Genomic DNA, 25172 nt, shown 5'->3' with positions numbered 1-25172 from the left:
GTAACCATTTACGACTAGCTCTTTGTCACCTCCATAAACGAGAAACATATCCTTAGTCCTTTTCACGTATTTCAGGATGTTCTTGACCGCTGTCCAGTGATCCACTCCTGGATTACTTTGGTACTTCCCTGCCAAACTTATAGCAAGGCACACATCAGGTCTGGTACACAACATTGCATACATGATAGAGCCTATGGCTGAAGCATAGGGAACATCTTTCATCTTCTCTCTATCTTCTGCAGTGGTCGGGCATTGAGTCTTACTCAACTTCACACCTTGTAACACAGGCAAGAGCCCTTTCTTTGCTTGATCCATTTTGAACTTCTTCAAAACTTTGTCAAGGTATGTGCTTTGTGAAAGTCCAATTAAGCGTCTTGATCTATCTCTACAGATCTTGATGCCCAATATATAAGCAGCTTCACTGAGGTCTTTCATTGAAAAACTCTTATTCAAGTATCCTTTTATGCTATCCATAAATTCTATATCATTTCCAATCAGTAATATGTCATCCACATATAATATCAGAAATGCTACAGAGCTCCCACTCACTTTCTTGTAAATACAGGCTTCTCCAAAAGTCTGTACAAAACCAAATGCTTTGATCACACTATCAAAGTGTTTATTCCAACTCCGAGAGGCTTGCACCAGTCCATAAATGGATCGCTGGAGCTTGCACACTTTGTTAGCTCCCTTTGGATCGACAAAACCTTCCGGTTGCATCATATACAACTCTTCTTCCAGAAATCCATTCAGGAATGCAATTTTTACATCCATTTGCCAAATTTCATAATCATAAAATGCGGCAATTGCTAACATGATTCGGACAGACTTAAGCATCGCTACGGGTGAGAAGGTCTCATCGTAATCAATCCCTTGAACTTGTCGAAAACCTTTCGCAACAAGTCGAGCTTTATAGACAGTAACATTACCGTCAGCGTCAGTCTTCTTCTTGAAGATCCATTTATTCTCAATGGCTTGCCGATCATCGGGCAAGTCAACCAAAGTCCACACTTTGTTCTCATACATGGATCCCATCTCAGATTTCAGGGCCTCAAGACATTTTGCAGAATCTGGGCTCACCATCGCTTCTTCATAGTTCGTAGGTTCGTCATGGTCTAGTAACATAACCTCCAGAACAGGATTACCGTACCACTCTGGTGCAGATCTTACTCTGGTTGACCTACGAGGTTCAGTAACAACTTGATCTGAAGTTCCATGATCATCATCATTAACTTCCTCACTAATTGGTATAGACGTCACAGGATCCGGTTTTCGTGATGAACTACTTTCTAATAAGGGAGCACGTATGGTTACCTCATCAAGTTCTACTTTCCTCCCACTCACTTCTTTCGAGAGAAACTCCTTCTCTAGAAAGGATCCATTCTTAGCAACGAATGTCTTGCCTTCGGATCTGTAATACAAGGTGTACCCAACAGTCTCCTTTGGGTATTCTACGAAGACACATTTCTCCGATTTGGGTTCGAGCTTACCAGGTTGAAGCTTTTTCACATAAGCATCGCAGCCCCAAACTTTAAGGAACGACAACTTTGGTTTCTTGCCAAACCACAGTTCATAAGGCGTCGTCTCAACGGATTTTGATGGTGTCCTATTTAATGTGAATGTGGCCGTCTCTAAAGCATAACCCCAAAACGACAGCGGTAAATCAGTAAGAGACATCATAGATCGCACCATATCTAGTAAAGTACGATTACGACGTTCGGACACACCATTACGCTGTGGTGTTCCGGGTGGCGTGAGTTGCGAAACTATTCTGCATTGTTTCAAATGTATACCAAACTCGTAACTCAAATATTCTCCTCCATGATCAGATCGTAGAAACTTTATTTTCTTGTTACGATGATTTTCAACTTCACTCTGAAATTCTTTGAACTTTTCAAATGTTTCAGACTTATGTTTCATTAAGTAGATATACCCATATCTGCTTAAATCATCTGTGAAGGTGAGAAAATAACGATACCCGCCGCGAGCCTCAGTATTCATTGGTCCACATACATCAGTATGTATGATCTCCAATAAATCAATTGCTCGCTCCATAGTTCCGGAGAACGGCGTTTTAGTCATCTTGCCCATGAGGCATGGTTCGCAAGTACCAAGGGATTCATAATCAAGTGATTCCAAAAGTCCATCAGTATGGAGTTTCTTCATGCGCTTTACACCAATATGACCCAAACGGCAGTGCCACAAATAAGTTGCACTATCATTATCAACTCTGCATCTTTTGGCTTCAACATTATGAATATGTGTATCACTACTATCGAGATTCATCAAAAATAGACCACTCTTCAAGGGTGCATGACCATAAAAGATATTACTCATATAAATAGAACAACCATTATTCTCTGATTTAAATGAATAACCGTCTCGCATCAAACAAGATCCAGATATAATGTTCATGCTCAACGCTGGCACCAAATAACAATTATTTAGGTCTAATACTAATCCCAGAGTTAGATGTAGAGGTAGCGTGCCGACGGCGATCACATCGACTTTGGAACCGTTTCCCACGCGCATCGTCACCTCGTCCTTGGCCAGTGTTCTCTTAATCCGTAGTCCCTGTTTTGAGTTGCAAATATTAGCAATAGAACTAGTATCAAATACCCAGGTGCTACTGCGAGCTCTGGTAAGGTACACATCAATAACATGTATATCACATATACCTTTGTTCACCTTGCCATCCTTCTTATCGGACAAATACTTGGGGCAGTTCCGCTTCCAGTGACCAGTCTGCTTGCAGTAGAAGCACTCAGTTTCAGGCTTAGGTCCAGACTTGGGTTTCTTCTCTTGAGCAGCAACTTGCTTGCTGTTCTTCTTGAAGTTCTCCTTCTTCTTCCCTTTGCCCTTTTTCTTGAAACTGGTGGTCTTATTAACCATCAACACTTGATGCTCCTTCTTGATTTCTACCTCCGCAGCTTTTAGCATTGCGAAGAGCTCGGGAATCGTCTTATCCATCCCTTGCATGTTATAGTTCATCACGAAGCTCTTGTAGCTTGGTGGCAGTGATTGAAGAATTCTGTCAATGACGCTATCATCCGGAAGATTAACTCCCAGTTGAATCAAGAGATTGTTATACCCAGACATTTTGAGTATATGCTCACTGACAGAACTATTCTCCTCCATCTTGCAGCTGTAGAACTTATTGGAGACTTCATATCTCTCAATCCGGGCATTTGCTTGAAATATTAACTTCAACTCCTGGAACATCTCATATGCTCCATGACGTTCAAAACGTCGTTGAAGTCCCGGTTCTAAGCCGTAAAGCATGGCACACTGAACTATCGAGTAGTCATCAGCTTTGCTCTGCCAGACGTTCATAACATCTGGTGTTGCTCCTGCAGTAGGTTTGGCACCTAGCGGTGCTTCTAGGACGTAATTCTTCTGTGTAGCAATGAGGATAATCCTCAAGTTACGGACCCAGTCCGTGTAATTGCTACCATCATCTTTCAACTTTGCTTTCTCAAGGAACGCATTAAAATTCAACGTAACAACAGCACGGGCCATCTATCTACAATCAACATAGACAAGCAAGATACTATCAGGTACTAAGTTCATGATAAATTTAAGTTCAATTAATCATATTACTTAAGAACTCCCACTTAGATAGACATCCCTCTAATCCTCTAAGTGATCACGTGATCCATATCAACTAAACCATAACCGATCATCACGTGAAATGGAGTAGCTTTCAATGGTGAACATTATTATGTTGATCATATCTACTATATGATTCATGCTCGACCTTTCGGTATCAGTGTTCCGAGGCCATATCTGCATATGCTAGGCTCGTCAAGTTTAACCTGAGTATTCTGCGTGTGCAAAACTGGCTTGCACCCGTTGTAGATGGACGTAGAGCTTATCACACCCGATCATCACGTGGTGGCTGGGCACGACGAACTTTGGCAATGGTGCATACTCAGGGAGAACACTTTTATCTTGAAATTTAGTGAGAGATCATCTTATAATGCTACCGTCAATCAAAGCAAGATAAGATGCAGAAAAGATAAACATCACATGCAATCAATACAAGTGATATGATATGGCCATCATCATCTTGTGCTTGTGATCTCCATCTCTGAAGCATCGTCATGATCACCATCGTCACCGACGCGACACCTTGATCTCCATCGTAGCATCGTTGTCGTCTCGCCAATCTTATGCTTCTACGACTATCGCTACCGCTTAGTGATAAAGTAAAGCATTACAGGGCGATTGCATTGCATACAATAAAGCGACAACTATATGGCTCCTGCCAGTTGCCGATAACTCGGTTACAAAACATGATCATTTCATACAATAAAATTTAGCATCGTGCTTTGACCATATCACATCACAACATGCCCTGCAAAAACAAGTTAGACGCCCTCTACTTTGTTGTTGCAAGTTTTACGTGGCTGCTACGGGCTGAGCAAGAACCGTTCTTACCTATGCATCAAAACCACAACGATAGTTTGTCAAGTTGGAATTGTTTTAACCTTCGCAAGGACCGGGCGTAGCCACTCGGTTCATCTAAAGTTGGAGAAACTGACACCCGCCAACCACCTGTGTGCAAAGCACGTCGGTAGAACCAGTCTCGCATAAGCGTACGCGTAATGTCGGTCCGGGCCGCTTCATCCAACAATACCACCGAACCAAAGTATGACATGCTGGTAAGCAGTATGACTTATATCGCCCACAACTCACTTGTGTTCTACTGGTGCATATGACATCTATGCATAAAACCAGGCTCGGATGCCACTGTTGGGGAACGTAGTAATTTCAAAAAAAATCCTACGCACACGCAAGATCATGGTGATGGATAGCAACGAGAGGGGAGAGTGTTGTCCACGTACCCTCATAGACTGAAAGCGGAAGCGTTAGCACAACGCGGTAGATGTAGTCGTACGTCTTCACAGTCCGACCGATCAAGTACCGAACGCACGGCACCTCCGAGTTCAGCACACGTTCAGCCCGATGACGTCCCTCGAACTCCGATCCAGCCGAGTGTTGAGGGAGAGTTTCGTCAGCACGACGGCGTGGTGACGATGATGATGTTCTACCGGCGCAGGGCTTCGCCTAAGCACCGCTATAGTATTATCGAGGTGGACTATGGTGGAGGGGGCACCGCACACCACCCCCTTGCTCCTTTTAGTCGTGTGCGGTGCCCCCCTCCACCATAGTCCACCTCGATAATACTGTAGCGGTGCTTAGGCGAAGCCCTGCATCGGTAGAACATCATCATTGTCACCACGCCGTCGTGCTGACGAAACTCTCCCTCAATACTCGGCTGGATCGGAGTTCGAGGGACGTCATCGGGCTGAACGTGTGCTGAACTCGGAGGTGACGTGCGTTCGGTACTCGATCGGTCGGATCGTGAAGACGTACGACTACATCAACCGCGTTGTGCTAACGCTTCCGCTTTCGGTCTACGAGGGTACGTGGACAACACTATCCCCTCTTGTTGCTATGCATCACCATGATCTTGCGTGTGCATAGGAATTTTTTTGAAATTACTACGTTCCCCAACAGTCCGGGGGGCACCCGAGGTGGGCACAACCCACCAGGGCGCGCCTGGGCCTCCAGACGCGCCCTGGTGGGTTGTGCTCCCCTCGGAGCAGCCCCCAGGTGCTTCTTCGGCCCACTGGATGTCTTCTGGTCCAGAAAAAATCCACAAAAAGTTTCGCTGCTTTTGGACTCCGTTTGGTATTGATTTCCTGCGATGTAAAAAAACATGCAAAAGATAGCAACTGGCACTTAGCACTATGTCAATAGGTCAGTACAAAAAATTGATATAAAATAACTATAAAATGATTATAAAGCATCCAAGAATGATAATATAACAGCATGGAATAATCCAAAATTATAGATACGTTGGAGACGTATCAATCGATCACAATTTGCAAAAGTTGTTTACACATGCTAGTACAATAGCACTAAAAAGAGGACCCGTTGCGGGGATCATGGCAACTTTAGTAAGAACTAATCACTTCAATTTTGGATGTTATGCATGATGTTCAACCATACTATAGATCATGTAATGATTCGTTTCATTTTAGTTTTCCAAAGGTCTATGACAGAGCTTTCGACAAGCAAGTGCCATATACTCAATTATCTCCTTTATCTTCTTTCAATGTGGACTATTACTCAAGTGAGATCCTTTTTAGAACACAATGTTATAGCAAGGCATAAGAGGATCAGAGTTAATAGTAAATTGCTTTGCTTTGGCTTCTCACGAGAATCTTAAATATTTTGTCATCGTTGCACTTAGTAAAAGCTTAAATAAATAAATGTTTAGTTGGCAATATTTTGCCTGCTTATACATCTCAAACATATCTATAATTGTTGTATGATTCATGATATATTGCTATCAATTACAAATAGTTCGGGCATATATTTTGTTGAATTTTATTGCACTAACATATCAATCGAGTCTCCGGTATCAGTTCGTGTATTTTTTTTATTTTCAGAAAAATCAGCAGAAAAAGTCCGAAGAAAAATAAAAAAAACGATCCGGAAACTTTTAGTACACCAGAAGACCACATAAGGGCATCTCCCAACGCTGACCCTCAAACCGCCTGCTGAAGGAAATAAGCCCTAGAGGCAATAATAAAGTTGTTATTAATATTTCCTTATATCATGATAAATGTTTATTATTCATGCTAGAATTGTATTAACTAGAAACTTAGTACATGTGTGAATATATAGACAAACAGAGCGTCACTAGTATGCCTCTACTTTACTAGCTCATTGAATCAAAGATGGTTAAGTTTCCTAGCCATGGACATGAGTTGTCATTTGATTAACGGGATCACATCATTAGAGAATGATGTGATTGACTTGACCCATTCCGTTAGCTTAGCATTTGATCGTTTAGTATAATGCTATTGCTTTCTTCATGACTTGTACATGTTCCTATGACTATGAGATTATGCAACTCCCGATTACCGGAGGAACACTTTGTGTGCTACCAAACGTCACAACATAACTGGGTGATTATAAAGGTGCTCTACAGGTGTCTCCGATGGTACTTGTTGAGTTGGCATAGATCGAGATTAGGATTTGTCACTCCGATTATCGGAGAGGTATCTCTGGGCCCTCTCGGTAATACACATCACTATAAGCCTTGCAAGCAATGCAACTAATGAGTTAGTTGCGGGACGATGTATTACGGAACGAGTAAAGAGACTTGCCGGTAACGAGATTGAACTAGGTATTGAGATACCGACGATCGAATCTCGGGCAAGTAACATACCGATGACAAAGGGAACAACGTATGTTGTTATGCGGTTTGGCCGATAAAGATCTTCGTAGAATATGTAGGAACCAATATGAGCATCCAGGTTCCGCTATTGGTTATTGTCCGGAAGTGAGTCTCGGTCATGTCTACATAGTTCTCGAACCCGTAGGGTCCGCACGCTTAACGTTCGGTGACGATCGGTATTATGAGTTTATGTGTTTTGATGAACCGAAGGTTTTTCGGAGTCCCGGATGTGATCACGGACATGACGAGGAGTCTCGAAATGGTCGAGACATAAAGATTGATATATTGGAAGCCTATGTTTGGATATCGGAATGGTTCCGAGTGGTTCGGGCATTTTTCCGGAGTACCGGGAGGTTACCGGAACCCCGCGGGAGAAGTTATGGGCCTTATGGGCCATAAGAAGGAAGCACACCAGCCCAAAAGGGGCTGGTGCGCCCCCCTTGGGCAGGAGGCCGAATTGGAATAGGTTTGCGGGGGGGGGGGGGGGGGCTTTTCTTCTCTCCTACTCCTCCTTCCCTTCCTCTCCTACTCCAACTAGGGAAGGGGGGAATCCTACTCCCGGTGGGAGTAGGACTCCTCGAGGGCGCTCCATAGGAGGGTCGGCCCTCCCCCTCCTCCACTCCTTTATATACGGGGGGCACCCCATGGACACACAAGTTGATCAGTTGATCTTTTAGCTGTGTGCGGTTCCGCCCTCCACCATAATCCACCTCGGTTATATCGTAGCGGTGGTTAGGCGAAGCCCTGCGTCGGTAGCATCATCATCACCGTCATCACGCCGTCGTGTTGACGGAACTCTCCCGCGAAGCTCTGCTGGATCGTGAGTTCGTGGGACGTCACCGAGCTGAACGTGTGCTAAACTCGGAGGTGCCGTGTGTTCGGTACTTGGATCGGTCGGATCGTGAAGACATACGACTACATCAACCGCGTTGTCATAACGCTTCCGCTTACGGTCTACGAGGGTACGTGGACGACACTCTCCCCTCTCGTTGCTATGCATCACCATGATCTTGCATGTGCGTAGGATTTTTTTTGAAATTACTACATTCCCCAACAGTGGAATCCGAGCCAGGTTTATGCGTAGATGTTATATGCACGAGTAGAACACAAGTGAGTTGTAGGCGATACAAGTCATACTGCTTACCAGTATGTCATACTTTGATTCGGCGGTATTGTTGGATGAAGCGGCCCGGACCGACATTACACGTACGCTTACGCGAGACTGGTTCTACCGACGTGCTTCGCACACAGGTGGCTGGCGGGTGTTAGTTTCTCCAACTTTAGTTGAATCGAGTGTGGCTACGCCCGGTCCTTGTGAAGGTTAAAACAGCACATACTTGACGAAATATCGTTGTGGTTTTGATGCGTAGGTAAGAACGGTTCTTGCTTAGCCCGTAGCAGCCACGTAAAACTTGCAACAACAAAGTAGAGGACGTCTAACTTGTTTTTGCAGGGCATGCTGTGATGTGATATGGTCAGGACATGATGCTAAATTTTATTCTATGAGATGATCATGTTTTGTAACGGAGTTATCGGCAACTGGCAGGAGCCATATGGTTGTCGCTTTATTGTATGAAATGCAATCGCCATGTAATTGCTTTACTTTATCACTAAGCGGTAGCGATAGTCGTAGAAGCAATAGTTGGCGAGACGACAACGATGCTACGATGGAGATCAAGGTGTCGCGCCGGTGACGATGGTGATCATGACGGTGCTTTGGAGATGGAGATCAAAGGCATAAGATGATGATGGCCATATCATATCACTTATATTGATTGCATGTGATGTTTATCTTTTATGCATCTTATTTTGCTTAGATCGACGGTAGCATTATAAGATGATCTCTCACTAAATTTTAAGGTATAAGTGTTCTCCTTGAGTATGCACCGTTGCGAAAGTTCGCCGTGCCGAGACACCACGTGATGATCAGGTGTGATAAGCTCAACGTTCACATACAACGGGTGCAAGCCAGTTTTGCACACGCAGAATACTCGGGTTAAACTTCACGAGCCTAGCATATACAGATATGGCCTCGGAACACTGGAGACCGAAAGGTCGAGCGTGAATCATATAGAAGATATGATCAACATAGTGATGTTCACCATTGAAAACTACTCCATCTCACGTGATGATCGGACATGGTTTAGTTGATATGGATCACGTGATCACTTAGATGATTAGAGGGATGTCTATCTAAGTTGGAGTTCTTAAGTAATATGATTAATTGAACTTTAATTTATCATGAACTTAGTCCTGGTAGTATTAGCATATCTGTGTTGTAGAATCAATAGCTCACGTTTAGCTCCCCTGTTTTATTTTTGATATCTTCCTAGAGAAAACTAAGTTGAAAGATGTTAGTAGCAATGATGCGGATTGGATCCGTGATCTGAGGATTATCCTCATTGCTGCACAGAAGAGTTATGTCCTTGATGCACCACTAGGTGACAGACCGATTGCAAGAGAAAATGCAGACGTTATGAACGTTTGGCAAGCTCGATATGATGACTACTTGATAGTTTAGTGCACCATGCTTTACGGCTTAGAATCGGGGCTTCAAAGACGTTTTTGAAACGCCACGGAGCATATGAGATGTTCCAAGAGTTGAAATTAGTATTTCAGACTCATGCCCATGTCGAAAGGTATGAGACCTTTGACAAGTACTTTGCCTACAAGATGGAGGAGAATAGCTCAGCTAGTGAGCATGTGCTCGGAATGTTTGAGTACTACAATCACTTGAATCAAGTGGGAGTTAATCTTCCAGATAAGATAGTGATTGACAGAGTTCTCTAGTCACTATCACCAAGTTACTAGAACTTCGTGATGAACTATAATATGCAAGGGATAACGGAAACGATACCCAAGCTCTTCGTGATGCTGAAATCGACGAAGGTAGAAATCAAGAAAAGCATCAAGTGTTGATGGTTGACAAGACCACTAGTTTCAGGAAAAGGGCAAAGGGAAGAAGGGAAACTTCAAAAAGAACGACAAGCAAGTTGCTGCTCCCGTGAAGAAGCCCAAAGCTAGACCCAAGCCTGAAACTGAGTGCTTCTACTGCAAAGGAAATGGTCACTGGAAGTGGAACTGCCCTAGATACTTGGCGGATAAGAAGGATGGCAAAGTGAAAAAAGGTATATTGGATAAACATGTTATTGATGTGTACTTTACTAGTGTTTATAGAAACCCCTCGGCATTTGATACTGGTTCAGTTGCTAAGAGTATTAACTTGAAACGGGAGTTGCAGAATGAACAGAAACTAGTTAAGGGCAAGGTGACGATGTGTGTTGGAAGTAGTTCCAAGATTGATATGATCATCATCGCACACTCCCTATACTTTCGGGATTAGTGTTGAACCTAAATAAGTGTTATTTGGTGTTTGCGTTGAGCATGAATATGATTTGATCATGTTTATTGCAATACGGTTATTCATTTAAGTTAGAGAATAATTGTTGTTCCGTTTACATGAATAAAACCTTCTATGGTCATACACCCAATGAAAATGGTTTGTTGGATCTCGATCGTAGTGATACACATATTCAAAATATTGAAGCCAAAAGATGCAAAGTTAATAATGATAGTGCAACTTATTTGTGGCACTGCCGTTTAGGTCATATTGGTGTAAAGCGCATGAAGAAACTCCATGCTGATGGGATTTTGGAATCACTTGATGCTTGCGAACCATGCCTTATGGGCAAGATGACTAAGACTCCGTTCTCTGGAACAATGGAGCGAGCAACTGACTTATTGGAAATAATACATATTGATGTATGCGATCCGATGAGTGTTGAGGCTCGTGGCGGGTATCGTTATTTTCTGACCTTCACAGATGATTTGAGCAGATATGGGTATATCTACTTGATGAAACATAAGTCTGAAACATTTGAAAAGTTCATATAATTTCATAGTGAAGTGGAAAATCATCGTAACAAGAAAATAAAGTTTCTACAATCTGATCGTGGAGGAGAATATTTGAGCTACGAGTTTGGTCTTCATTTGAAACAATGCGGAATAGTTTCGCAACTCACGCCACCTGGAACACCACATCGTAATGGTGTGTCCGAACTTCGTAACCATACTTTATTAGATATGGTGCAATCTATGATGTCTCTTACCGATTTACCACTATCGTTTTGGGGTTATGCATTAGAGACAGCTGCATTCACATTAAGTAGGGCACCATCTAAATCCGTTGAGACGACACCATATGAACTGTGGTTTGGAAAGAAACCAAAGTTCTCGTTTCTTAAAGTTTGGGGTTGCGATGCTTATGTGAAAAAGTTTCATCCTGATAAGCTCAAACCCAGATCGGAGAAATGTGTCTTCATAGGATACCCAAAGGAGACAGTTGGGTACACCTTCTATCACGGATCCGAAGGCAAGACATTCGTTGCTAAGAATGGATCCTTTCTAGAGAAGGAGTTTCTCTCGAAAGAAGTGAGTGGGAGGAAAGTAGAACTTGATGAGGTAACTGTACCTCATCGCTTATTGGAAAGTAGTTCATCATAGAAAACCGGTTCCTGTGACACCTACACCAATTAGTGAGGAAGTTAATGATGATGATCATGAAACTTCAGATCAAGTTGTTACTGAACCTCATAGGTCAACCAGAGTAAGATCCGCACCAGAGTGGTACGGTAATCCTGTTCTGGAGGTTATGTTACTAGACCATGACGAACCTACGAACTATGAAGAAGCGATGGTGAGCCCAGATTCCGCAAAATGGCTTGAGGCCATGAAATCTGAGATGGGATCCATGTATGAGAACAAAGTATGGACTTTGATTGACTTGCCCAATGATCGGCGAGCAATAAAAAATAAATGGATCCTCAAGAGGAAGACGTACGCTGATAGTAGTGTTACTATCTACAAAGCTAGACTTGTCGAAAAAGGTTTTTGACAAAGTTCAAGGTGTTGACTACGATGAGATTTTCTCACTCGTAGCGATGCTTAAGTCTGTCCGAATCATGTTAGCAAATTGCCACATTTTATGAAATCTGGCAAATGGATGTCAAAACTACATTCCTTAATGGATTTCTTAAAGAAGAGTTGTATATGATGCAACCAGAAGGTTTTGTCGATCCTAAAGGTGCTAACAAAATGTGCAAGCTACAGTGATCCATCTATGGACTGGTGCAAGCATCTCGGAGTTGGAATATACCCTTTGATGAGTTGATCAAAGCATATAGTTTTATACAGACTTGCGGTGAAGCTTGTATTTACAAGAAAGTGAGTGGGAGCACTACATCATTTCTGATAAGTATATGTGAATGACATATTGTTGATTTGAAATAATGCAGAATTTTCTGGAAAGCATAAAGGAGTATTTGAAAGGAGTTTTTCAAAGAAAGACATCGGTGAAGCTGCTTACATATTGAGCATCAAGATCTATAGAGATAGATCAAGACGCTTGATAAGTTTTTTCAATGAGTACATACCTTGACAAGATTTTGAAGTAGTTCAAAATGGAACAGTCAAAGAAAGAGTTCTTGCCTGTGCTACAAGGTGTGAAATTGGGTAAGACTCAAAGCCCGATCACGGCAGAAGATAGAAAGAGAATGAAAGTCATTCCCTATGCCTCAGCCATAGGTTCTATGAAGTATGCCATGCTGTGTACCAGATCTATTGTATACCCTACATTGAGTTTGGCAAGGGAGTATAGTAGTGATCTAGGAGTAGATCACAAAACAGCGGTCAAAATTATCCTTAGTGGAATAAGGATATGTTTCTCGATTATGGAGGTGACAAAAGGTTCGTCGTAAAGGGTTACGTCAATGCAAGTTTTGACACTGATCCATATGACTCTAAGTCTCAATCTGGATACATATTGAAAGTAGGAGCAATTAGCTAAAGTAGCCCCGTGCAGAGCATTGTAGACATAGAAATTTGCAAAATACATACGGATCTGAATTTGGCAGACCCATTGACTAAACTTCTCTCACAAGCAAAACATGATCACACCTTAGTACTCTTTGGGTGTTAATCACATGGCGATGTGAACTAGATTACTGACTCCAGTAAACCCTTTCAATGTTGGCCACATGGCGATGTGAACTATGGATATTAATCACATGGTGATGTGAACTATCGGTGTTAAATCACATGGCGATGTGAACTAGATTATTGACTCTAGTGCAAGTGGGAGACTGAAGGAAATATGCCCTAGAGGCAATAATAAAGTTGTTATTTATATTTCCTTATATCATGATAAATGTTTATTATTCATGCTAGAATTGTATTAACCGGAAACTTAGTACATGTGTGAATGTATAGACAAACAGAGCGTCACTAGTATGCCTCTACTTGACTAGCTCGTTGAATGAAAGATGGTTAAGTTTCCTAGCCATGGACATGAGTTGTCATTTGATTAACGAGATCACATCATTAGAGAATGATGTGATTGACTTGACCCATTCCTTTAGCTTAGCATTTGATCGTTTAGTATATTGCTATTGCTTTCTTCATGACTTATACATGTTCCTATGACTATGAGATTATGCAACTCCCGAATACCGGAGGAACACTTCGTGTGCTACCAAACGTCACAACTTAACTGGGTGATTATAAAGGTGCTCTACAGGTGTCTCCGATGGTACTTGTTGAGTTGGCATAGATCGAGATTAGGATTTGTCACTCCGATTGTCGGAGAGGTATCTCTGGGCCCTCTCGGTAATACACATCACTATAAGCCTTGCAAGCAATGCAACTAATGAGTTAGTTGCGGGATGATGTATTACAGAACGAGTAAAGAGACTTGCTGGTAACGAGATTGAACTAGGTATTGAGATACCGACGATCGAATCTCGGGCAAGTAACATACCGATGACAAAGGGAACAACATATGTTGTTATGCGGTTTGACAGATAAAGATCTTCGTAGAATATGTAGGAACCAATATGAGCATGCAGGTTCCGCTATTGGTTATTGGCCCGAAGTGAGTCTCGGTCATGTCTACATAGTTCTCGAACCCGTAGGGTCCGCACGCTTAACGTTCGGTGACGATCGGTATTATGAGTTTATGTGTTTTGATGAACCGAAGGTTGTTTGGAGTCCCGGATGTGATGACGAGGAGTCTCAAAATGGTCGAGACATAAAGATCGATATATTGGAAGCCTATGTTTGGACATCGGAATGGTTCCGAGTGGTTCGGGCATTTTTCCGGAGTACCGGGATGTTACCGGAACCCCCCGGGAGAAGTTATGGGCCATAAGAAGGAAGCACACCAGCCCACAAGGGGCTGGTGCGCCCCCCCTTGGGCAGGAGGCCGAATTGGAATAGGTTTGGGGAGGAGGGGGCGGCCCCCCTTTCCTTCTCTCCTACTCCTCCTTCCCTTCCTCTCCTACTCCAGCTAGGGAAGGGGGGATCCTACTCCCGGTGGGAGTAGGACTCCTCCAGGGCGTGCCATAGGAGGGTTGGCCCTCCCCCCTCCTCCACTCCTTTATATACGGGGGAGGGGGGCACCCCATGGACACACAAGTTGATCAGTTGATCTTTTAGCCGTGTGCGGTGCCCCCCTCCACCATAATCCACCTCGGTTATATCGTAGCGGTGCTTAGGCGAAGCCCTGCGTCGGTAGCATCATCATCACCGTCATCACGCCGTCGTGTTGACGGAACTCTCCCGCAAAGCTCTGCTGGATTGTGAGTTCGTGGGACGTCACCGAGCTGAACGTGTGCTGAACTCGGAGGTGCCGTGTGTTCGGTACTTGGATCGGTCGGATCGTGAAGACGTACGACTACATCAACCGCGTTTTCATAACGCTTCCGCTTACGGTCTACGAGGGTACGTGGACGACACTCTCCCCTCTCGTTGCTATGCATCACCATGATCTTGCGTGTGCGTAGGAATTTTTTTGAAATTACTACGTTCCCCAACACCTGCATCCGTCCGGACCATGCGGCATGGACGCGATTTGTCATCCAACGCGTTACCCCATCCGTTTGAAGACCGGTTCAGACGTTCGTTTTCCTGCAAGCCAGAAGCAAACCGGGATGGGAGCTTTGTGGGCGTCTGGACCACCGCCATGCACGCGTCCGACAACCCGACTCACATGAAATCCTCTCCCTCTCATGCGCCCTTTCCCGTGCGAAGCAGTTTCCCGCGCATTAATGCCGGTCAGTGCCGCTCGAAAGCGCTAATGTCGCATTCAAGCTCGCCCAGAATGGACGTGACCTCCCACTGGAGCCGGCAATGAAGTAACGCTCCGACCGGGAGAGCTGCCTGCGCCGTGTCCCGGTGTACACGCCTCCTCTTCGCATGCAAACGCCACCCGTTCGTCCGCCATGCAAACGCCACCCGTTCGTCCGCCTCCCAGCATTAAACAAGCGGAGTTGCCGAGAAACCTACTCTGGCGCCCGCATGCAAACACTACTCATCTCTTCGCCTGCTGGCATTAAACAGCATGCCGCTTGGCCTGGTTGGCGCCCGCTATTTATAGGTGACCACGTCCCTGACAAGATCCACACCACACCTTGGCTCACAATATCCTTTGTGCACCAGACCCGCCATGGCCTCGAGCTCCAAAACCCTGTGGGACAACTTCTCTGTCGAACAGAAGCAGGAGCACTCCGGCATTGCGGTCAGCTGGCGGCCCCCCGAGCAAGCCGGATACATGTTGGCTTGCCGGCGAGCTCTTCGGAGTGCAGAGACACCAACAAGTGGGCGCCACGGCCCTCCCCGATCCATGTTGGCATCACCTAGGGCGATGCGCAGATGCATTTCGCCGATATGATGACGGAAGAGCGGGAGGCGATGTTCCGGGAAGCACCGGAGGATCGAAGGGACAACTACTGACTCTCGACGAACACTGGCTCGCGGAGGAACAAATCGCCGGCGACCAGGAGAACGATAATGTCGTCATGGCTACGGTAGCGGGCGGTCTGGGCTTCATGGACGAGCAACGGGCGTTGCTTCTGTCCTACCGCGACGCTCGCGAGATCCGCCGTGAGTGATGGCGGATGTGCGTCCCGTGGGTGGAGAAAGAAGCTTTGTTTGCGGGCAACGATGCAACCATGAAGGAATTTGATGACGAGATCGAGGATGCCACCAACGCCACATCGGTCTCGTCGCCACTACCGTTTGTGCCCCGCAGCCACGACGACTAGGCCGGCACGTCCACGACCGCCGTCATCGATAGCGAGGAACCGTGGAAAATGGGCGACCGGGAGCGCCTATACAGCGCGGTACGCGCCCGAAGCCACGGGAGCGCGTACCCCGCGCGCCCTCATGGGCCGGCCCATGTGCGGGGCGGGGATCCCCTTGTTTTTTAGCCTTTTTTTTCGGTTTTCAGCTTTATTTTGTTTTAAAAAATAATTAGTATTTCAGAAAAAGTTACAAATTGTCCAATTATTCGTGAATTCAAAAATTGTTCACAATTTGATTTTTTTCAGGAAATGATAAATTCTCAAGGATTCAAGAAATGTTCGCAATTTCAAAAAATAATGTTCGTTTATTCAAAAATATTGTTTATAAAAATGTTCACGATTTCAAAAAAAATGTTCACAAATTCAAAAACTGTTCACGATTTCAGAAAAATGTTCACGATTTTAAAAAAATGTTCATGCTTTCAGAAAAAGAGAAACAGAACATTAAAGAAAAGAGAAAATGAAAAATGTTCACGATTTCAAAAAAATGTTCAGGATTCCAGAAAAATGTTCACGATTTGAAAAAAAGAGAAACATAACATTAAAGAAAAGAGAAAAATAAAAATGTCACAATTTCAAAAAATGAACATTTTTTGAAATCGTGAACATTTTTATAAACAATATTTTTGAATAGACGAACATTAGTTTTTGAAATTGCGAACATTTCTTGAATCGTTGAGAATTTATCATTTCCTGAAAAAATTTCAATATGTGAACAATTTTTGAATTCACGAATAATTGGACAATTTGTAACTTTTTCTGAAATACTAATTATTTTTAAAAACAAAATAAAGCTGAAAACAGAAAAAAGGCTAAAAAACAAGGGTCTCCCCGCCCCGCACATGGGCCGGCCCATGAGGGCGCGCGGGGTACGTGCTCCTGTGGCTTCGGGCGCGTACCGCGCAGTATAGGCGCTCCCGCGGGCGACCTACGCGCCGTATAGGAACCCCGTGGACGATCGTTGCCACTTGGGTCGTTGGAAGGCCACTCCACCGTCTTGCCGGGCCTCACAGCCTGTGAGCCTGCCCGCAACTTCGCGGAGGCGAAGATCATTGTTCTCCCCCTTCCGCTGAAGTTTCACTTCCTGGGGCTCACGACCATTGGGTGAGCTTTCTGCCGGGCACGGGGAAGACATGTTGTGGGAAACGGGCCATGTAGCGGTTGACGGTCATTTAGACTAGGCTAGAATGATAAAGTTTAGTTGAAATGTGTCGAAAATCTAATGAATGTGCTATGGTATAAATGAAAAAACATCTGGTTTGCATGTAATTCTTCCGGGTTGTTAAAAATCCTCTTTGAAATGTATGCAGACATGGTTGGATGGCCGACTCTTGTATCATTGTTTGTGAAAGTGACCGTACGCGTCCACGAACGAATACAGTGTCTGTTTTAGCAGCCAGCGTTGGAGACGCCCTGTGTATTAATATGTTCGAGATATTAGTCTTGAGGTAGCAAGACTTCTCTTGCTTAGGATTTCATGTTGTTTGTTTCAGATATCCAGTTTAAGATATGAATTTCATCAATACATGTCTTTTGTTTATGTTCTTTGATTTGATGTGTGGGATTATTTGTCCCCTTCGTATTTCGTGCTCATTTAATTTTGAGGAAAGTATATTTTTCATCCCTCAACTCTTCGTGAAGTCTAGATTTGGTCCCTTAACTTGAAATCCGGACAACTTGCATCCCCAACTACCGAAAACGGACAAGTTTCATCCCCGGTCTTGGTTTTGACCGGTTTTGGTAATGACTCACCCCGGTTTTGATCGGTGCTGACTCAAATTCATGTATTTTTTTCATATTCGTGAACTTTTTGAAATTCACATACTCTTTTCAAATCCGCGTTGTTTTTGCAAGGTCGCATAATTTTCTCAAAAATAAATATACTTTTTTCAAATCCGTGAACTATTTAAAATTTGCTTACTTTTCTCAAATCCGTCCTTTGAAAAAAATGCGTACTTTTTTGGAATCCGTATATTTTTCCCAAGTTCGTGTAATTTTATCAAATCCATGAATTATTTTTGAAATTCGCATATTTGTTTCTAATCTGCATACATTTTAAAGTTCAGGCATTTCTTTCAAATCCGTGTCTCTTTTCCAATCGATGAACTTTGTCTGAAACTCACGTACTTGTTTCAAGTGGACATATTTTTTCAAATCCACATAAATTTGCGTAAAAGAGTTTGAAATCCGCATACTTTTTTCAAGTTCGCATAAATTTTTCAAATTCATGAATTCTTTCCAAAAAATGTACGCGAATATGAAAGTCCATTTAAAAAATTACATGAATTTGAATAAACTACATGAACTTTTAAAAAGTACGCGGAGTTGAAAAAAGTACGTGAACTTGGAAAAAGTACGTGGATTTAAAAAAAGTACACAATTTTTTTAAAAAGTTGACATATTTGAGAAAAGTACCAGAATTTGAAAACATTACACGGACTTGGAAGAAGTACATGAATTTCAGTCGGCACGGTCAAAGGCAAGGTGGGACAACACTAAAACCGGTCAAAACCGTGAACAAGGATGAATCTTGTCCGGTTTCAGTAGTTAAGGGTGCAAGTTGTCCGGTTGTGGAGTTGAGAGAGTAAATCTAGACTCCGCCAAAAATTGAGGGGCGAAAAGTATACTTTTCTCTTTAATTTTTGATCATATAAGTCTTATGTCGGAAAACTTACATTGTTGGATTCATATTCAAAACAAGGTTTCCAATACTGCTATTTTCGTGTGTTTTTTTGTAAAATCAAAGATTAAAGTTTGACCCAAAATACGAGTGACTAATTAAGCAGGATGTAGAACCAAATCACTTGTCTTTATATCTGTTGTCGCCCACGTGTCAGCGGACTAGGACATCCACAGATCACAGCCAACGCTTCGCTTTCGCATCGCCAGTTCGCCACCACCATCTGGGTCCCTGAGGACGCACGCGCCCACATGTCAGTGAGCGGGACCAAAACGGAGAACTCCGTTCTCTCCGTCGGAAACAGAATGGCCGCCGTCAGTCCCTCTACAGCCATGCCCCCTCTCTCCCGCTCCGAACGCGGTCCCACGCGGGGGCCAACATGTCAGTGACAGCAAAACAAGCCAGATGGCGCCTGCCAGCGTACTTGCACAGCACCGCCGCATCCGCACCGCACTGGCCTCTTCCCCTCCCACGCTTCCTTTTCCCGCTTTTCGCTTCCGCTCCTCCTCCTCCTCGCCGCCCCCCGCCTCCGTCCCGCCCGCTAGGGTTTCCGCCTCGGCCGCCGCCGACGACGACCAGCGGGTGCACGCCGCCTCAGTGCCGGTGAGCTCTCTCGTAGAACCCGTACCGCGTGCTGCTCGCTTGCTGGGGCTGGGCGTGTCCGTTTCCGCTTCGGGGGTACGGTGTACGTACGGCGCAGCGAGGGTTTTGTTCCGCGGTGGCGTGCTCCGATCATGTGCGACGGGGGTTCGGTGCCGGCGAGCGAGCTTTCTCGCCCGGCTCGAACCCCTTGTCCGCGCTGCTTTGCCGTACGGTTTTCTGCTCGCTGGCTGGAGGCAGGGGTTTTGGGGGTTTCTGCATTCGGTGCTGTAGAGAGGGTTTGGTTTCGCGGTGGTGCGGTCGGATCGTGTGCCCCGGGGTTGGGGAGTTCCCGCTGATCGGTGTCGAACGATCTAGGGTTTCGTGCTTCGCTTGGGTGGCCGTAGCGTAGCCTGGGCCGGTTCTGTTGGTTCGGTATGCCCGTCGGGGTGAAATGGAGGTGCATTTGTGATGAAGGGACTCCTTTTGCCGCTCGCGTGGCATTGTTTTATTGGGCTTATGGTGGATAGGCCAATTGGGTTGTCAATTTTGCAATAACAAAGTCATGGCTGAATGCTTGGTTTTGCTCCCAAAAAAAAAAGCTGAATGTTTGGTGTGCTGTGCTTTGCTGGTCGGCTGGTTCGATGCATGCGTTCGTTCTTGGGGTTTGTAGGAATAGAGGAAATGGGGGTGTGAAGAGTTTAGCTCTGAGTAGGCTCAGATTGGTAGCATGTGGTTTAGCTAGCCACGGATTGGCGAGTTACACATGTTCGAATTGTCCTGGGTTGGCAGTTACAATTATTGCTATTGCTTGTGTAGTTGCATGGCTAACTAAATGGGCTTGTTGCAAATACCACGATCTTGTATTTCTGTCATCGCACTGTTTGGGGGGGTTTTGGGATGGGATTTTGCCTTATGTTTGTTTGGGGTATAGCGTTTCACTTGTTTCCCAATGGTTTTGTGTTCTGTTTTACTTTTAATGGATGGATTGGAATTTTTTACTGTGGTTGTTAGGGATAGGCAAATGGGGCTGTCAATTTTGCAATTACCAATTCTTAGCTGAATGTTTGGTGTGCTTTGCTGGTTGGCTGGTTCGATGCATGTGTTTGTTACTTTGTTCCATGTTTTTGTGTAGTTACATGGCTAACTAAATGGGCTTGCTGCAAATACCATGATCTTGTATTTCTGCTATCGCGCTGTTTGGGGGTTGTGCCTATGCTTGTTCGGGTATAGCTTTTCACTTGTTTCCCAATGGTTTTGATGATGCAGCATTAGCAGGTTTTGGAGTTAATGAACTAAGTTCTGTTTTACTTTTAACGGATGGATCAGAACTACTGTTCAAAGGTCAATTTTTATTACCAAGCGATGCTCATAGTTGATTCGGAATGTTGGAACTGTTGGTTGCATGGGTTGCGTTGTATGTTCAGAAGCCATTTTGCTAATTATGGTGATGAACTGATCGTGAGATGTTTCAGTTGTAGATCGCACCAGTGCCCGTCTTTCAGAGTGACTGCATTCCATGGATCTTGAGGCAAACTCTGAGCTCATATTTGGAGAGGAATTCTGCTTTCCTGCTAATGCAACTTACTATCCGACTCCATATGGTCCAACTGGTAATATTTGATGACTTCTTAATTAAGTGATAAGTCTTGCTGGCTGAGTTGCATAGTTAATCACTTAATGTGTCACCTGACTTTATTCTCTTGGTTGCAGGAATTACTCTGCCTGCTGAGTTGTATGAGCACCAGGCAATTTGGAGATGTGGTGATCAAGATCTACACTACTTGGTTAGTACTGCAGAAGTGCAGAATGCTATTTCGTTCTTGATTCAATTGTTCTCCAATGTGTTTGATTAGGTATGTACTTGTCCCTCGACAGGGCCAACAGGCTGAAGGCACATCATACTCGTATTATGTTGTCCCTGACTATGGGATTGCACATTCTCCCCGTCCCCGTGGCCCTTACCCTTCAGAACATTGTGCTATAGCTGATGGCAGGTTTGCTAGATCCCGAGAGTATCTTGCTAAGACTGCTGACATCGTATGCCACCAACCAGTTCCTATACCCCACTATGATGTTCTCCCATCTGCTGCACAGTGGGGCCCAGCTAGCACGTCGCAAACTCTTATGTGCAATGATAGTCTGTTCATCCCCACTGATCAAGGCCAAAGTTTCCCTGTTGTTCCAAAAAAGGGTATTACATGGAATCCATCTCTACAATCAACCAGTGTTTCTTCAAAGAAATTCGAAAACCATGCTATGCTATCAACAGTACAACTGCATAGTACAGATCCATGGAAGCAAAATCTAGCAGCTGGAAGTGGAACTATGGTACCTGCTAAACTTCGCCGTGCTCTACAGGTATGCCAAATGCCCTCACACTTGTAATTGTTGAGTTATCCTTCTATTTTATGTTAGTAGTGTTGAACTTAAATAGCCAGGTCCTGTTAACGCCCTTATGCCTGTCATTCCATCTGTTGTAACTTGTAAGTACAACTGTACAAGCTAGTGGTTTTCTTTGGCCCTTCTATAGTAAACATTTATAAGAAGAGGTTAGATAATATATTTGTAGTTGCAAGTCAAGTGTTGATAATTATTACATTTATGACGGTAAATGCAGAAGAAATGCACTTACTACTGGATGCATGTATTTGTACTCATGCCCCGGTCGGACATTCTGATGCCATGACAATATCTTCCAAACCTCTGTTTTCATGCACAAAAAAAGCCATCTTATAATTTTTCATGCTTTGATGACAAATCTCCTTATGATTAGGCATCACGACACTCTCTACATGGGGGAGTTCCTCCTGTCAACTCCTCGCCGCAGACTAATCCATCATACAACTATAATGCTTCACATGTTGGATCGGACCTCCGTAAGATGGCCATAGCTGAGAAATTCCAACCAAGCTCAAAGCCAAGAAGCTATGTAAATGGTTTAACTGGAAAGTTGAGTTCAGTGTGTCGGCCGAACTTAAGTAAAGAAAAACAGCCAAGAGGTTCGACGTCCTCAGAAATAGTTGCCACATCCTATACATCAAGGCTGCATATTGGCAATCCTGAGGGGAAAATCATCATTAAGACTGATCAATATAACAGAGATGACTTCGAGGTGGTGTATCCCAATGCAAAATTCTTTGTTATCAAGTCTTGGGGCGAGGCAAATGTTCACAAATCCATCAAATATGGTGTCTGGTCGAGCGGTCTTCAGGGAAACAAGAAGCTGGATAGTGCGTTTAGAGATGCTCAAATGATAGCTGCAAGCAGTTCTACCTTGTGTCCAGTTTTTCTGTTCTTTTCGGTGAGTTTATGTTAATTTAAGGTGTATGGCCTGTTCTATTCTATTTCCTGTTTTTGATCTTGAATGCTGAACCTAAATCATTGTGCTAACAGGTCAATGAAAGTAACCATTTCTGTGGTGTTGCTGAGATGGTTGGTCCTGTTGATTTTCAAAAGAACATGGACTTTTGGAGCATGGATAGGTGGGTTGGAAGCTTTCCTGTGAGGTGGCACATTATAAAGAATATACCAAACGTCGCCTTGAAATGTATCTTGCTGCGGAACAATGAAGATAAGCCTGTCACCTCCAGCAAAAATACACAAGAGGCACGTTTCTGAGATATCTCACTAGTTTTCTTGCACAGAAAACAGCTGTTACTTAATAATGATTATTCACTCTGCATGTCTGTACATGTTTGTGTTGGTTTGTTGTTTGCTTGCTACTCCCTCCGTACCAAAATAATTGAAGTTCTTGTCTTAAGTCAAGCTTTTTAAAGTTTTGACCAAGCTTAGAAAAATCTGCTAAGCTCTAGAATATCAAATGTATATATAATATGGAAATATATGTCATAATGAATCTAATGAAGCAAATTCGGTGTTGTAAATGTTGATATATTTTTACATAGACTTGATCAAACTTAATGAAGTTTGACTTGGGTCAAACGTAGAATTCAATTATTTTGGAACGGAGGGGGTATTTCGGTACTGACCCTGCACACTGCTTTCACAAACAAACAGAAAATGAAAGCATGATGCTGAATCAATATGACTGGATAGCTTTGTTTCTTTGGATGCTGTTATCATCAATGAGAATTCATTATTGACTGGATAGCTTTGTTTTAAGCTTGGGGCGTATCTTTTACTGCCATTTCCCTTGATCTCACTCGGCAACCTCCCGCTGTTTTACTTGCAGATACACTATGTTCCTGGAACTAGTATGCTCAGGATCTTCAAAGGTTCAAAAACAAATGGATGTCTGCTTGATTGCTTCACGGTGTATGAGGCGGAAGAAGCAAGAGGCAGAAAATGCAGGATGTCCAAGCTTAGGCGTGATGCTCCACGTTTCATACCTGTCCCGAAGCTGTCTCTGCACCATGCCTACGTTCCTCGGCAGCCCAAAGCTGACAGAATACTGATGGACAGAATTATCAGGGAGACGCACGATCTGGCAGGCAACGGCATGCAGCAGAGCTCATGGGAAGAACCTGGGAACCTGGCTAGATATTCTGCCAAGGAATCTGCACAGAAAGAAAACCGTAGCTCTGGAAAACAGGCTCGTGAGGATGTGGTGAAAGCTGTAATATACCAGCAGCAGCCCCTAGCTTCAAACATGCCGGCTGGTCCGGCTGGAGGACAACTAACCTGGGAGGAGGTTGAAGTCACCCTGGTTGAAAAAGACCGCTCACAAACTGCTGCCAACATCTCATCGAAAGCACCTGAAGAGAATCCTACTGAAGTTAAGAATGCCTTGGTGCACAGTGCATCATCAACTCCAGAAACGATTTATGAAGAAAAGAAGGTCATTGGGGAACACTGTGCTCGGGCAATCAGTCCTCCTATGAGTGAAGCCTGCTCAAGTTGCTTGATTGGTGATGTTCTGCGCATTGGTTCCATGCTGGTCCCGATGAAGATGCCCAACTAAAAGATTCAAAAACCTTCCTCCTATCAGCCGGAGCCGTGGCCTTGCTCGTTGATAGGAGGGGCTCTCTTTTGGGTTCTGACTTGCTTGATAACCGTGGGGCAGCCTGGGAACAATTTACTTGGGATTTTAGGCTCAGGGAGAGAGGCTTTCATGCTTTCAGTATCCTTTTTTGGGCCTACGGTCTACCAACTCTCTGGGAAGGAAATATGCAAGTAGTGATGCGTTAAATTAAACCTCTTGGTAACGATGCACGAGCTTTCTGTTGCTCTTTTGTTGTGTTAAATTAAATGGTAATGTGCTGCTATTTATTCCTGCTTTTTTCCGCATCTATTTATTCCTGTTGCTCATTGAGGTTTTTCCCAGGAAATTTATTTCAGCTTTATCCAACCCGTTTTTTCTACTTGATTCCATCAAATATCTAGGAGTAGTATCCTTGAGTTCTGTTGGGCTGTGTGTGCATGCATCATGGAGCTAGCTGTCAGTGAGATCTTGGATTAGGTTGGTTGGTGGTGCATTTTGTACAATATTAAGTCTGCATGCTCTCCTAAGGCAGTGTCAACCACCTAACCTAAAGATGCAGCATTCTCTTTTCATGTG

General features: G+C 44.0%; 1 protein-coding gene across 3 annotated transcripts; it reads left to right on the top strand.

Annotated features, from left to right (window-relative positions):
- Window positions 1–19382: 19382 nt before the first annotated feature.
- LOC109779760 (uncharacterized) lies at window positions 19383–24883 on the top strand. 3 transcript variants are annotated; one of them, XM_040399727.3, is made up of 8 exons: window positions 19542–19675; window positions 20921–20995; window positions 21133–21264; window positions 21365–21438; window positions 21530–22012; window positions 22428–22955; window positions 23048–23260; window positions 23847–24883. In XM_040399727.3, exons 3-8 carry the CDS (start codon window positions 21171–21173, stop codon window positions 24573–24575), a joined length of 2121 nt encoding a protein of 706 aa, XP_040255661.1. In that variant the 5' UTR covers window positions 19542–19675; window positions 20921–20995; window positions 21133–21170; the 3' UTR covers window positions 24576–24883. The 3 variants fall into 3 exon arrangements, with proteins under 3 accessions (XP_020193975.1, XP_020193976.1, XP_040255661.1); XM_020338386.4 differs by lacking the exon at window positions 20921–20995 and having other exon boundaries at window positions 19383–19675; window positions 21127–21264; XM_020338387.4 differs by lacking the exon at window positions 20921–20995 and having other exon boundaries at window positions 19487–19675.
- The last annotated feature ends 289 nt before the right edge of the window (window positions 24884–25172 follow it).

This window comes from Aegilops tauschii, chromosome 1 (assembly GCF_002575655.3).
Source record: "Aegilops tauschii subsp. strangulata cultivar AL8/78 chromosome 1, Aet v6.0, whole genome shotgun sequence".
Taxonomy (NCBI): Eukaryota; Viridiplantae; Streptophyta; class Magnoliopsida; order Poales; family Poaceae; genus Aegilops; species Aegilops tauschii.
Note: the sequence above shows the minus strand (reverse complement) of the source record. Positions and strands in the feature narration are given on the sequence as shown.